General features: G+C 48.5%; 1 protein-coding gene across 1 annotated transcript in view; it reads left to right on the top strand.

The window, feature by feature from the left end:
* The window catches only part of TMEM132C (transmembrane protein 132C), a 374,461-nt gene that overhangs the window by 295,590 nt on the left and 63,161 nt on the right, over positions 1–15,710 (top strand). The window contains exon 4 of the mRNA XM_033837903.2: positions 5,898–6,081. Within this exon, the coding sequence (XP_033693794.2) occupies positions 5,898–6,081 (184 nt within the window). The remainder of the gene's footprint in view (positions 1–5,897; positions 6,082–15,710) is intronic.

The following is a 15,710-nucleotide window of genomic DNA, read 5'->3' as shown; positions in this document are numbered from 1 at the left end:
AGGGATGAGCTCAATGCTTTCCCTCCGTGTTAGCTGTCACCAATTTGCGCAGCTATGTGCCAGGCTCCTAGAGTGAGTTAAGCGTGTACATTTATCTCCCTAAATATGCACAAGACCCTGAAAGAGCGGAACATATGTCCCCGTTTCAGAGATGAGTAAACTGAGGTATTGAAAGCCTGAGTAACATGAGTAATGTCTCGAGGGTAAATGTGAGGTTCGTATCCGGAGCTTTGACTCAGAAAACATGTGCTCACACCCATCCACCACGCTGAAGAAAGGAAAATAAGTGACAGGACCTGGTCTAGTCAAAGCCAGGCTCAGAGCTGGAGGCACACTCTGCCTGGGAGGGATGCTTAGATCAGGATCCAGGGGCCTTGGGTAAGGTCTTGTTTTTGCCCACCTGCTGTGTTCCGCCAATCCCAGGGCACACGGCCTTAGGAGCACAAAGATGTCCAAGTCCTGCCAGGTTATTGAACAGGAGAAATGCTGCAGCCAGAGCTACCACTTGATGAATAGCTGTTTTGCGTTCGGCTTTCCACATATTACACCTTTTATCCTTCCAACAGCCTCATAAGGGTGGCTGATCACAGATCCAGGAACCGATTCTTCTACAGGCAAAGTTAGTGGTCCTTCAACTTTGCTGCATATTAGAATCACCTGGGGAGCCCTTAAGAATCCCAGTTCCCAGGTCCCTCTCCAGGCCAGTGAATGAAGATCCCTCGTGTGGGACCCAGACCTCAGAATTTGTTAAAGCCCTTCCACCAAATAATTCCAGATAAGTCATCAAACTTGAGGACGAACGGGTTACGTAAGCAGCTTGCTCCAGATCACAGCCCCACTAGAGAGCAGAGTCAGAATTCACACCCGACTGTGTCTTATTTCAGAGCCCACGGTTGGAATGCCTACCCAATACAATTGCTGCATGGACACTAGAAAGATAAAAAGAAGAATCGTTCAAAAGCAAAATGCTTGGTGATCACAGAGAGAGAGGCTTTTTGGTGTGGCAGTAATGTTCGACCTTGGCCACACATTAAAATCACCTGAGCTTTAAAAATACTAATATCTGAGTGACACCTCTTGAGATTCTGATTCCAATGGTCCAGGGTAGACGCAGGTATCCATAGTTTTTTTTTTTTTTTAGTCTCCCCAGGTGGTAACATCCAGCCAAGGTTGAGAGTCCCCGCTTTGTAGAAAGGGAAGGCTCAGGGTACTTCCTTAAGGGTTGCAGTTCACCTTTGAACCAATGTCCTTGGCATCAATATTATTTGCGTAAAGTTCTCTCTTTCCTCATCCTTCCACATTTACCTGCTCCTATAAATTTTTAGGCTTTGGGGACTGGGATAGCGAGAAGGGAAAAAAAATTAAGTCTGAGCTCAATCTAGCCCAAGTGTGTCTGGAAACAGGGCAACCTGCGAAGGCTTTTCTCCATCCTCTGTCCTTCACCGTTATCCTGCGTCCTGAATTCTGCCCTGCGTGTTGATTGCAGACAGCAGAAATGGAAGAGATGACTCTCTCAATAAGAGACCAGATCCTTTCTCACTGTCCTGACATATTGGATTAGGGGATGTTAGCTCAGCTCAGCCAATCTGATATCCCCACTCAGCACTCTGAACGTGGGATCAGTGGTGCAAAGCGTCAAGGACAGTAGAAAATTCGTTTTGGCATCAGCAGTGGTGTCCCGTCTAGAACTGGTTTTGTCCCACTTTCCTTTGCTCCCGCCTATTCTCCGTGTCTTTTTCTCCACACTTCCTAGTAATTTTGAGGCACGTGTTACGTTCCCGTTTCTTTGTCGGTCAGCTCAAGGTGTTTTCTGTTGCTTGGAACTTGCAGCTCAAACCGATATGCTGCTGCAGCACCGTGGAGAGCACCCAGAGATCATCAGGGCATTCCTGTGGATGGTGGGGTCAATGGGACTATCTAATAAAGCCTTTCCCAGAGGAGATGTGTGTGTCCTTTGCCTTCATGAAATACACATGAAGTAAAATGAATCAGACGAAGCCTGGGCCAAATTCTTCTGCTTCCCTGTTATAAGGCTGATCTCTTCATTCTGTTAGTCTCATTGCTTTCTGCAGGCGGTAAGCTGTCATCAGTGTCTGACTTGGGAGCTGAAATCCCTTACACTCCACGGTGGGGAGGCAAAGCCCTTTTGGCTTCTTAAGATACACCGAGACCTCATTTTCTTACAAGATGGAGTGCAACACCTAAGAGGTTTGATAAATTGGGTTTCCAGAGTCCAAACTTTATTGTGACTATTGGCGGAATTTATTTGCTTTTGGGTAAGAGCTTTTTTTAAGCCAATTTTGAACATTTCTTTTGAGAGTTACTGCCATAAATCTACACTATTGATTTAGCAAGTAGTGGTTCTTGGGCTCTCTCTGGAGTCACTCAAGGGTTTCAGTTCCTCTATTTATTACTCCAAAGATATCACAAGCCCCATATAGGCTGGCACGGAGGGTTCTTGGTCCCTTCAAGGCAAAGGCTTAACAGAGATTTCAGTTGGCTCAGAGGGAGTAGGAAAGCACTGGCCACAGACAGAATTGCAGACAGGTTTCTTCTTTTCTTGGTCCCCATCTGCTAGCATAATGTATCATACCATGGTATTGTGTCTGACAGGAGCAGCTATCAAGTAAATGCACTGTGTACAAATCTGAACAGATCCCAGTTCCTGATAAACAGCAGGGAATTGGCATCTATACTCTGGCTTGTTCTCCGGGAGCTCCTGGACCAGCCCTAAAGGGGCACGTTTAAAAGGTGGCTTTTGACCAAGTCTAAAGTCACAGAGGATGAACATAGTGTCAAGTCCTGCTAAAAACAGGAAGAGCTCACATTTATTAACCTTTGGTCGTGCCAAGTTCTGTTCTAAGCGCCTGAGACCTATGTGATCATTTATTTAATCCTCGTATCAACTCCATGAAATGGGAAGGAGTTGAGTTCCCACTTGGCAACTAGGGAAAAAAGGGCAGAGCTGCCCAAAGTAACCCAGCTGGTAACGGCTGATGCTGGGACGTGAGCTCAGGAGGTCTGCTTGGAAGGTGACAGCAGATGAGTCATGACACTGGCTGTGTTCCCTTGAAAGAGTCACGGGTCCTCTTCTTGCTTCTACCCACTAACCTCCCTCCTGCCCTTTACCACTTCCTTTCTTTTTCATTCTTTAATGAAATACTTCTTGGATGCCCAATATTCCCAACATGTAACACTGGATCTGTGCAGCAGGAGTGAGATGGAGGAAAGGGCTGTATCAAGGACCAGTTCCAGCCCCAAAGCCAGCACTGTCACACCCCCCGGGTACACTAGGGGTCCCATGGGCCACAGTTAGGAAATCACCACACTGCACTGTCTTTAGGGCAGGAGTCTTCCGCCTTAAAGAAGGGGGTAGGTCGAAGGCACATTGTAAAACCTCTAGCATTATTCTCCGTGTAGGCATCCTTTAGGGGCCACGACAGGGTCTTGGGATAACTGGATTTTTGCCACGTGCAGTACTAAGGAAAGGGAATTCTTAGTTGAAGAGGGTCAGATAAGCAACAGCTACGTCTCCAGCGAGCACAGCCAAGTAGCCAGCTCTGCTGCAGATAAGGAGGTACCAAGGGAGGGTGTGAGTCCTGAGAGGGCAAGATTAAACCCCCTGAAATGAGGGAAGTCATGAGCCGAGTGCAGGGAGAGGCTGGCCAGAGCATGCAGGAGGGATGTCCGGAAGTTGAGTTAAGCAGACCCCGATCCCTCCAGGCCTTAGCTGCTGGGCCAAGAAGGCTTAGTTTGGAAACACTCCAGATTCCAGACACGTCTCCCTCATTTTCCAAGACAAATAATTCACTCTTGATCTTGCACAGCCCATGGCTTGAGGTTCCAGACGCTGAAATCGTTTTCCCTCCCAGAGGGATACGCAGCAGCTCATAAATCGCTCTCCTCCGGGCTCCACTTCCAGCCCGGAGTACCGGAAGGAAGGTTCATGAGTGCCGGTGCTTTGGCTGGTGCAGCGACCTTGCTGTTACGTCCCGCCCCAGCCCTCTGAACGGGCCTGAGGGTAACAGAGTGAGAAATTAGCGTTCTGGTTACTGGGCAAGACCTGAAGATTGAGTGGGTGCATCTTTAACTGATAATCCCCACAGCAAAGGGAAGAGTTTCTCCGTGACGCTTCACAGTGGTACCAGCACATGCTTGGGACGCAGTGTTAACATCTCTGGTGTTTCTTTCTTGATGTGCTGTGGAAAATCCCCCTCAGTTCACCTGACATCAGGTGACCTTCCCAGAAGCTGCCAGCCGAGAGAGTGCTAACTTTTGGCCCACCACTTACTTAATATTTAGCCTACAGGCAAAGGGTATTGGGGGCCCCTCAGCCTGGCCTCCAGATCCTCCCTGGCCCACCTTACAAACCCAGCTGTATGCCTGGGATGCCCTTCCTTGTTGCCTCCACCAACATTGATTCTTTCGATTCAGTAGTTCCAGAAAGCTTCTCCCATTTTCCCTTCTCTGACCTCCTAAAAACAAGGGCTGGCCAACTTCTTCAGTAAAGGTCCAGTTAGTGAATACTTTAGGCTTTGCAGGTGTTACATTACCTGACATAATTATTCGACCATATTCTTGTATGTAACACGAAAACAGCCAGAGAAAACACATAAACAAGCGGGCAGGGCTGTGGTCCAGTGAGACTGTTTACGTAAAACAGGTAGCAGGCTGCATTTGGCTGACAGACCACAGTTTGCCCATCTCTGTTCTAAGGAGACTTGCTTGGTGTCTTGTAATTTCATACTCGACCCCCAACTAAATTAGAGGAGAATGCCGTCGAGAGCACAGGGCTGGGAATTGGGAGAGGCTGCGTTCAGCTTGCTTCTGCCACTAACGAGCTGTGTGGTGGAGAAGAAGCAATTTTCCCTTCCTGGGCTTCCGTTTTGTCATCCGAAAAATGAGATGTTTGGACTGTCGGTCATTCCCCAAGCATCAGAATTGCTGGGGCAAGCTTGCTTTTAAAAAATACATATATCTGGGCCCACTTCAAATACAGGGTAGTGGTCAGATTTCTTAGTTGCAGACATCAGAGTCCCTTTAGCTAACTAGCCCTTCTAAAGAGAAGAGTTTTCCTTAAGGGATACTGGACAATTCCAGGAATCTCTAGGAGAGCTGTTGAATTGAATGTGTTTATTACACAGCCAGGGACAGGGCAGACAGGGAAGAAATACAGACAAGAAAAATGACCAACTCTGCAGTGGACCTTTGCACTGGAAACATCACTTGGCATGATAATACAGGGGCCTGGATGACAGAACCACCACAGCTGCCCCGGAAGAACCCGGACCATGATGCTTGTCAGAAAAATCCTAATTTCCTTCCCCACTGCCGCTTCATAACCCACTTCTACATCTAAGTACCAGTAGAGTGGCTCTGACAAGTGGAAACTTGGCTTTAGGCCTGCAGGTAGCTTCAAGGGAGTCTAGAAAGGTCACTTCATGCTTCTCAGCTTCTGTAGGAGGATAAGCTAGGAAGGGGTTGAAAGACGTTGATTTAGCTGCTTACAATACCTACCACACAAACGACGCTGAACTTCAAGGGGGTCCACTGAGTTCCAAGGTCATCCAGGTCCATGGTGCCAGGGTGAGGCAAACGGGATTAACTCACTGTCTGAAGAGCTAGTCAGAATCGGTCCAAGAGACCCATCAGCACATACGCTGATGCTCAATGTTGAAGATTCTTCGGCCGCATTCTCAACGTGTGGGCGCTCTTCCATCCCACCCGCCCAGGTCCCTACATTGTAGCTGGTGCCAAGTCCCAGGTGCTGTGCCTGAAAGGCATTTCCTTTGTCCTTACATTCTAGTTATAATCGTGAGGAGAATGGAGCAAAGGGATTGAATGTCCTTCCACCGAACCAAGTCAGCTTAAAGCTATTTTCCTCTGCTCTCTTCCAGAAGCAGCAGTTTATTCAATGAGGTTGTGCAGATGAACTTTGAAATCGCCAGCTTCAGCAGCCTGTCGGGGAGTCAGCCCATCACCTGGCAGGTGGAATACCCGCGGAGGGGGACCACGGACATCGCCGTGTCTGAGATCTTCATCAGCCAGAAAGACCTGGTTGGCATCGTGCCCTTGGCCATGGTAAGACCGGTGTGATCATGGATGCGCGTGTGATCGTGTGTTCAGCTGTCTGACTGTACCCTGGTGTCCCTCGTCTCTTTCCCAGGATGTTTGCCGCGGTTGTTTCATGGGACGTTTGCATTCACAATTTCCCCTCTTCCTGGTCTTTGGAAGTTGCTGTCGTCGTTAATCCAGCCTGTCTCAACTTCAGCTATTTTCATAGCAGCTTCATGACATTTGCCAAATTTATAGTATTTACTTACTTTCTCTTCTTGAAGTCTACTCCAGTTCTTTTTACTTCTGTTCCTTTCTTATAAGGAAGCTTGAGGTCACTATGTCTATTAAGATGGGTATGGTATGTTGCTGCTACAGGCAACCCCCAAATCTTAGGTGCCTAATGCCATCTAGGTTGTTCTTGCTTCTGCCACGTGGTTTAGATGGTAGGGGGCTCTGTTCCAGGCAGTCCCTCAGGGATCTAGACTGATGGATACGTCATCATCTTGGAGCTGGAACATCAGAAACACGTGGCCTTCTTGGTGGCAAAGACAGAGGAGCAGTCAGAGTGGCCCTCAAGCTCTTCTAAGCAATGGCGTGTAAATTACGTAGGACACTTTCACACACATCCTTGGGCAGAAGGAGTCCTGTGGTCCCGTCAGATTTCAAGAGGGCTGGGAAACATGGGTGCAGAGGAAGAGCTGGGTGACTACCCCAGTCTCTGCCTCACGACACAGTAAGCCAACATGTGATTGACACAAGTAGAACACGACACGAATAGAGTATACACAAACCCGGGTTACCAACTTCTAGCTAGACCCCGTGCAGCTGGAACTGAGAAGAGAAGAGGATGATAAGGGGCTAGACGGTAACTCTGTCCTGTGGTCACTCACCACGTCTGCCAAGCCCTGGGACTATATTCTCCAGGACCCTGCCTGTGCACAAGTGTTAAGTCCCCCTCATGGAGATACACAGAGGGTGGCGTTTCAGAGGCACTGGAAGAGCGTTCTGAAGTATAGCTCCGGTGGTCTTTGCCAGGATTCGCCTTCAGAGACACGGAGCCTGACGTGGATATTCTAAAACTAATTTCAGTTCAGCTTTGGAATAAGCAGGCTTCATTGACACCGGGTTAAGAAATATATCAATTAGAAGTCTTTGAGTTCCGTGTGACAGAAAACCTGACTCAAACTGGCTTAAGCACGATGAGAAGTAACCAGCTCACATATAACTTAAAAAGTCTAGAAGAGTGTTTCTCAAATGTTCATGTTCATATAGGTCACCTGACGATTCTTCTCAGATGCAGGTTCTCGTTTAGGAGGTCTGTGTTGGGTATTTTTTAAAGCTCCTGAGTTACGCCGATGCCTCTAGACAGAGACAGCGGAGCGCAGGTTGAGTACCAAGGGTGCAGGTGTGCAAATGACGTGATCGCGGAAGGTGGCTTCTCTCCCCCTCTCAGCTCTGTGCTCCTCTTGGCTAGAGTCACGGCCCAGGAGGCTCTGTCCCCAAGGTGGCCCCTGGCAGTGCCTTGCTGACATAGTCACAGCATCACATCCAGCAGGAAAAGAGTGAAAGACCATTGCCGATCACCCAGGAAAACTCCTAGGACTGGCTCTGATTGGGATTGATTGTCTTGGCTTGGGTCACGCGTCTAACCTGGGAAGCCAGTCACGGAAGCCAAAAGGACGTGATGCTCTGAATGGCCAGGCCTGGGGAACACCTCCCCCTGGAGCATGTCTGGGATCAGATGGAGGGCTGGTAGGCGTGGTGCACGATGGGAAAATCTGATTCCACTGAAAGAGGGGCAATGACTGCTAGTCAGACACAGCAACAAATGTCCACCGCAGGAGGTGTTAGGATTTGTTAACACTCTGAGGTTAGAAAATGACTTCTCTTGACTTTTCATGTCCTAGAAGAGGCCTCAACAGTCTACAGCCCATGGGCCAGATTCAATCTGCTGCCTCTCTTGGTACACCACGCGAGCTAGGAATGGTTTTTGCATTTTCAAATAGCTACGTTTTGAACGGTGATATAAGTCGCTTCTTGATATGCTCAGTTTTGCCCCTTGGGTCACAAACCCTGAAATAATTTCTGTCTGGCCCTTTAGAGAGAAAGTTTGCAGACCTATGTCACAGGACCTCGACACCAGTTCTAGGGTGTAGGTGCCTAGTTCCCACGCTACCTATTTCAAAAAGATAAGCCCTGCAGATACTGTGAAAAGTAAAGTCATTTTAAGTATATGAGAGAGGATTTTGGCCACGCTCTTTGTTTTGGCCGTGCCCCGTGGCATGTGGGATCTTGTGGGATCGTAGTTCCCCGATCAGGGATCAAACCCATGCCCCCTGCTATTTGGAAACCCTGAGTCTTAACCCTTGGGCCACCAGGGAAGCCCCTGGCCATGCTTTTCAAGGGACTACAAGAAAGCCTTCTTTGAAGCAACGTATCATTATTATTGTGCTTATTATGTTTTTGTAATAGCTTTAAGGTAAAGTGAAATGACGACTTATGTCACACCCAGAATCCTTTTGTGTGCAAATAACTGTAAATGAATTCAAACTGGCTTCATCCGGAAGGTCACAGAGTGGCTGACTGAACGGAACAGAACGAGGACTTCCGACGGCCGGATTTAAGAGCTCATGTGATGTCATCCTTTTGCTTCCCCTCGAATGTACAGTTTGACATCAACTCTGCAAAGTGATGTGGACAGTTAGGAACTAGACTAGCGAGTGGACAACAAAAGAGGCAATTTGGAGGGATTTCTATTCTCTTATTTTCTGTATTTTCAAAGGTTTTGTTTTGTTTTGTTTTGTTTTTCTGGAATGAGCTTTAGTACCTTGAGAAGCGGCCAAAACAGAAACTTTTATTGAAAGGAAGTAGCAAATGAAATGGCAGCTTGACTAGAAGATGAGAAATGTTTTAGAAAACTGAACAAGAGGCACATCTTTATGTTACCTGTCAGCAGCCAGTGAGGCAACGGGTCAGTCTTTGAAAACAATTAATTGCCCCAATCGTTGCTCGTTCTAAAGAAAAGCAAACTGCCCAAAGGTAACATAGAGGATTCCCGAATAGGAAATGAGCCTCGTTGGGGAAGTTCTCACCTTAAAATCAGGCCTTCTCAAACCCCTGCCTAAATCCAGGAAGAAAGCCATGACGCCACCCATGTGCTTCTCGGTGGCCTTCTGTCTCACCCAGCAGTACCTTCCAACTCCCAGTGAGTAAATGAGGTGGAAGGAGCAGAGGACGGTACCCTCAACTCTCCAGCAGAGTGACCCTTCCAGGCGGGAGCCCCCTGGATCACACTGCCCGCCCCCAGCACCATCCTGGGTGGAGAACTCGGCCTCACAAAGCCATCGTTTACCCACCCCGCCGTCAGACTTAACTCAGCGACAGACCCTTCCTTGCATGGGGGCAGGAAAGCTTCAGGGTCCAGCTCCTTGGCCTTCGAGCATCTCCCAGCCCGCCAGTCCTCAGCCCCTGCCCTCAAGGTGCCCACATCAGCTGGGGTGGAAGAGAGGGAGGGGTCTGGCCGCTGGGACCAGGACGGAAGGCTGGTCCAGGGCAGCCTGGGGCCAGCACAGACTAGGAGACGAAGCGGCAACTTTAGTGCTTGGGCTTCAGTTCTTCTTTGACATAAGAGAAAAGTATTCACATCGCTAGTTGAGACCCGACGAGAGTGTCACATGAGACCTCCACGTGACAGTTTCTGCAGGTTGGCGGCAGGGGTGCGGGGATGCTGGTCTCTTTTCAAGAATAAAGACGTGCAGAAGCCACTCAACCTCACCCTGAGCTCTTACGAGGTGCAGGCACTGTGGGTGCACGTTGTGTTCCATCGGAGGAGTCAGCAGTAAACTAACAGGGCTTCCCCTCAGGGGCAGGGGGATGTGGGAGGCAGACAGACAGCAGATAGGAAGCTATTTCTTACGCCAAGACCAGGTCATGATAAGGTGCTTCCACGAAGATGAATAACGCGGGACGAGGGGATGGCGTGTAACCGGTTCCCAGTTCTGTTCATGCCCCAGAGCTTCTCCCTGCAGTTTATTTAAAAATAAAACGGTAGGGGAGTTTCCTGGCAGTCCATTGGTTAGGACTCCGCAATCTCACTGCCGAGGGCCCGGGTTCGATCCCGCAAGACGCATGCCACGCGGTGAGGCCAAAAAAAAAAATTAAAATGAGGTCCAACATCCAGTGACTGGCGTCCTTACAAGGAGAGCTCAATTGGGATATCTGGAGGAGACCACAGGGGGGAAGGCCGTTTGGGGACGGCGGCAGAGCTTGGAGAGATGCACGTGCAAGCCAAGGAAAGCAAAACTTGCCAGTAACCTGCAGAATCTAGAACAGAGGCAAGGACGGCTCTCCCCTAGTGCCTTCAGAGGCAGCCCGCCCTAGGGACACCTTGATTTTGGACTTAGGGTCTGCAGAATCACAGGAGAATGAATTGCTGTCGTTTGAAGCCCCCCAGTTTGTGGTACTTCGTTACAGCAGTTCTGGAACACGGCTGCACCCCTATGCCTCCGCCTCTTGCTGTATCCCTGTCCCACCCCCGGCCCCATCTTGCCACATGTTCGCCAGGGGCGTGGTCCTCTCTGCGTACAGCTCCTGTCCTGTCAAAGAGGCTGTTTTCCATGGTCCTCCTCCCTCTGGGTACCAGTAACTGGGCTGCTTGCGTCAGGCTCCCAGCTGAGATGGGCATCTGGGTATTGAACCGTCCCTGGCTGTTTCCTTTGATCCTGCCCACAGCTCTGTCATCACACACTCTCCAGTTCAACTCCTTTGAGTGGACCTTCTGTTTCCAGCCAGGATGCTGAGGGATACCGAGGGGTACGTGCTTCCGACTCTCCTTCCCAGAGGACACATCACAACTGTCCTCAGTCTGTGAGGGGAGAGGTTAAGGGATCTCACTGGGCTATCTGAACCCCGTGGCCGGATAGTTCTACCCAGCAGTATCCCGTGGTTACTTCTCTGCATCCTTTGTTGTTGCTAAATTCAGAGAACCAGACTGGGGAACGGAACGTCCATTCGCAGGCCTGTGGCATTGCAGAGATGCCCTTGGACCCCCTGTCAATCTACAAGTGATGGATGACTTAACTTGGCTTTGAAGTCCGTGGGGAAGCGTGTTGGCAATATCCTGTGTTAGAGAAAGGCAAATACAGGCATTTCAGAGAATCGAGGGACATCTCCTTTGACAGGGGTGGAATAATATTATTTTTAAAGGGACAATGAAAAGATAATGTTTTCTGAGTTTCCCAAAGCACCCTGTTCTCCACGCTCCTTCTCCAACTTGAAGATTTTACATTTGTAATTCTCTAGGAGTATTTCAAGGATGGCTTTGATGCTCTCGGCAATTGAAAAATGTTTGCGCAGTTGAAAAATAACTATATGGGCAGAATAAGTGTTTTCCTTGCCACAGCTGGAGATTTTCTTTGGAATTCAATTTAAAAATGTCCCTCTCTCCAACTAACCAGCCCAGATTTGTGTCTAAAAAGCTGATCTGTGACTCATCAGAAGCTGTTTTGACTTGGTGGCAATGGTTTCGAGGTTGCTGATTAGTTATCCAATTAATGGTACCTTATTCACTGCCTGCCACAAAGAAAATGCTCCAGAAATGTGATTATGATTGTCATTCATGTTTTCACCATCATTACGTGATCTTGGGTTTCCCCATCAGTAAAAGGAAGGGGTGGGGGGATGAGCAATGGCTCAGGTCTTTCCCAAGTTTATACTTTCCATTGTTTTACTTACATTGCGTAGAAGGTAAAAACTGCTCTGATTTTAAAGATTATATTACTTCACTGGGGATGGGAGATGGAGATGGAGAAAAAAAGTGATTCTAACATAGGAAGACTAGCGGGAGGGACTCACAGGCTAGCGCTGTCTTCTTCCTCACCCTGAATGTCAGTCGGAGCCCACGTACTATAAGAGGGGACCCCAGGAGAGAAAACCGCATGCACCGTGGCACAATTAACTGCCAACCCTTAGCACACCAACTTCTCACTTTTTACGATGTCCAGACACCACTGAGTTTATCCTTTATTTAATATTTTCTCTAATAGAGAACAGTATAGGAATTGGGAGCCAACTATGTTGGCGTAAGTCCTAGCTCTGCCTCTGAATGGCTGTGTGACCTTGGACAAGTGTCTTGACCTCTCTGTGCCTCATCTGTAGAGTGGGAATAGAAATAATACCAGACTCGTAGGACTGTTTTGAGAACTAAATGTACTCAGAATTCCTTGCCTGGCACAGGTAAGCCTTCAGGAAATGCTAGCTCTTTTACCTTAAGTAGTTCCGTGTTAAACTTCTAATTATATTTAAAAGGAAATGCTACTTCAGTAGATATACTTCAGTAGGTATTGAACCAGTTGTTTATAAATCCCCTAAAGACATGATGTTAGTATAGAAATGTTCACCCATGTGTAGTCAGAATCACCTTGGATGGGGGAGGGGACACCCCAGGGGAATCTGTCCGCAGCCCGAGTGACCCCAAAACCCCACGTTCCCAGCGAGAATGTGGTCACCCACCTCACGACCCCAGCCAGCCTTCCCGCTGGAATGTCAGAAAAACAGTCCTGGGAGAGAGTGGCGAGAGGATGGGAAGTGGCAGATGACCAGGACGTAAAAATGCCACAGCATGCCTGAAGGGGTCTTTAGTCCCTTTGGGAATCACAGAGACCTCAGTCAGGTCTGTGAACTTGAACGGGAAAAATTCCACCTCCACGTTCACTAACAACCTCTAACCAAAACTCAGCATTTCCGCCCATTATGAACAGAGATCCCCCAAAGTATTAGCAGCCACCACTGCACTCGTTTCACAGATTTCCATACATATTACTGGCGATCCAGGCACCCTGAAATACCATTTCTACTTTTCACTAATTGGAAATTATGGTCACTTTACACCCAATCCTAGATCTTATTTTGAGGTGCACTAACACAGAAGCACATGCATGACTCTAGTTCAGATATTCTTTATATTTTGATACCTGTATTTCAGCACAATTGGCTTCCTTTGCAAGCCTACGTATTTTATTTTATGCATTTAAAGACTTTATTCTTTTTTAAATTAATTTTTATTGGAGTATAGTTGATTTACAATGTTGTGTTAGTTTCTGCTGTACTGCAAAGTGAAACAGTTATATATATATACATATATCCACTCTTTTTTAGATTCTTTTCCCATATAGGCCATTATGGAGTATTGAGTCGAGTTCCCTGTGCTCTACAGTAGGTCCTTATTAGTTATCTATTTTATATATAGCTGTGTGTATGTGTCAGTCCAAATCTCCCAATTTATTCCTTCCCCCTTCTTCCCCCTTTGGTAACCATAAGTTTGTTTTCTACATCTGTGAGTCTGTTTCTATTCTGTAAATAAGTTCATTTGTACCACATCTTTAGATTCCACATGTAAGTTATATCATATGATAGTTGTCTTTCTCTGTCTGACTTACTTCACTTAGTATGATCATCTCTAGGTCCATCCATGTTGCTGCAAACGGCATTATTTCGTTCTTTTTTATGGCTGAGTAGTATTCCATTGCATATACGTACCACATCTCCTGTATCCATTCAAGTGTCAATGGACACTTACGTTGCTTCCGTGTCTTGGCTACTGTGAACAGTGCTGCAGTGAACACTGGGGTGCGTGTATCTTTTTAATTATAAAGACTTTATTCTGAGAAGGATTCTTAGGCTTCACGAGCCAGTGAGACATGCCCATGACACAAAAAAGACTAAGAGCTGTGGCCGCAGAGAATTAAACCCTCACCCCAAGCCCTCCGTCACCCCAGCCTGTGGGGAGAGGGCGATGCCACAGTGAACCTCTCCTTATTAAGCACCTACTGTGTGCCAGGTGCGGTTTGAGGTGCTGCCCAGCGCCTCCACGCTCAGCATCCTTGTCCTTGCTGAGTCCTCCCCCTGCAGGTCTCCCCGCCACGCCTGGTTCCTGCAGACTCAGCCCATGAGGGTCCCCCTCCCCCCATAGCATCCACAGCTGTCTCCTGACACCCCGCGCTGTTGTGCTACTATATCTTAGTCTCCTCATAGCTGAGGAAATTCCTCTTTTATCATTCCCCGACATTCTCTTTTTTACGTTTTTATTTATTTTTTTAATTAATTAATTTTTTAATTGATCTTTGGCTACGTTGGGTCTTTGTTGCGGTGCACGGGCTTCTCATTGCGGTGGCTTCTCTTGTGGCGGAGCACGGGCTCTAGGCGCACGGGCTTCAGTAGTTGTGGCATGCGGGCTCAGTAGTTGTGGCTCGCAGGCTATAGAGCGCAGCCTCAGTAGCTGTGGCGCACAGGCTTAGCTGCTCCATGGCATGTGGGATCTTCTCGGACCAGGGCTCGAACCCATGTCCCCTGCATTGGCAGGTGGATTCTTAACCACTGTGCCACCAGGGAAGTCCCACGTTTTTATTTGGTTACATATTTATTGCCTGCTTCCACCAGCCCTCCCCCAATCTGGAAGGTTGGCTCCGTGACAGCTGGGATTTCGTCTCTATTTCATTTCGGCCTAGAGTCCCTTACCGTCCATTTGTTCCATCTTCCATCAAATATTGTCTGCTGGGCGGCTGTGCACCAGGCTGGGGAAACAGCAAAGAACAGGCCCTATCCCCGTGTGCAGCATCCCATACATTATCCTGCGATGTCTGCTTTGAAAGTCCCCTCTGCGTCTGGGGCCCTTGTTCCCTCCTGCTGCCTCTCACCTAAGACGGCGGGTTCTGAGGTGCAGACGCACTCCCGCAGCACCGCCGTCTGCGGAGCCCCAGCGACTGCCAGCTGAGAAGACGGATCTTCACCTCCAGAGGATGCTGGATCCTGGTCAGTTCCATGGGAAGGAAGTCAAGAACGGCCTGGAAACCACTGGGCAGGATAAGTTAGCCTCTTAAGGACTCCAGGTGGCCGGTGAGATGCTACAGCAGGAATAACGCATTGTGGGCGCAGAATTCTACCCCCCTGCCGGTTCCCCTAACGCCCGCCACACACTCTGATGTGGCACCTACCCATCTGGGTTGTGTTTGTCACAAACAGGTCTCAGAGGTTGTGGCATCTCCCTGCCTTACAGCCACAGGATTATCCGAGCCACCATCGTCTCCCTGCTGCCATCCTGACCCCTGACAGCTCATTCCTCATGTTGAGAACCTGACCAGGTCTCTCTCCTCCAGAATGGCACTCCTCGGATAACTCCCCTTGCAGAAGAAGGAAAGACGGAGAGAGAGAGAAAGAGGAAGAAAGGAAGGAGGGAGGGAAGGAGGGAGGAAGGAAGAAAGAAAGAATGAAGTACAGTGGGACTCACCAGGGCCTAGGCAGCCCTAAATGTCTGGCCCACAGCTGCTCTCTGACCTCGTGATCTTCCTCGCCTCCCCTTCCACTGCATTCCAGCCCCAGGGCCTTTGCACTTGCTGCTTCCTGTGTCTGGAACCTCTCCTCCAGATTCCGTACTGCATTTTCCCCATGTTATACAGATCCCTGCTGAAATCTTCTCAGACTGCTTTCAGTGACCTCATCTTCTCACAGCCCAGTCACTCTATCTGCCCTGACTGCCTTGATTTTCTTTCATAGTAGGACAGAAAGTCGCCTGTTTATTTATGCGTTCATTGTCTGAATTTCCCCACTGGCATGTCAACTCCAGGAGGGAAGGGACCGCTCTATCAATAGCATCTAGA

This window comes from Tursiops truncatus, chromosome 13, assembly GCF_011762595.2.
Source record: "Tursiops truncatus isolate mTurTru1 chromosome 13, mTurTru1.mat.Y, whole genome shotgun sequence".
Lineage (NCBI taxonomy): Eukaryota > Metazoa > Chordata > Mammalia > Artiodactyla > Delphinidae > Tursiops > Tursiops truncatus.
The sequence above is the reverse complement of the archived record's forward strand: the minus strand, read 5'-3'. Positions and strand labels throughout refer to the sequence as shown.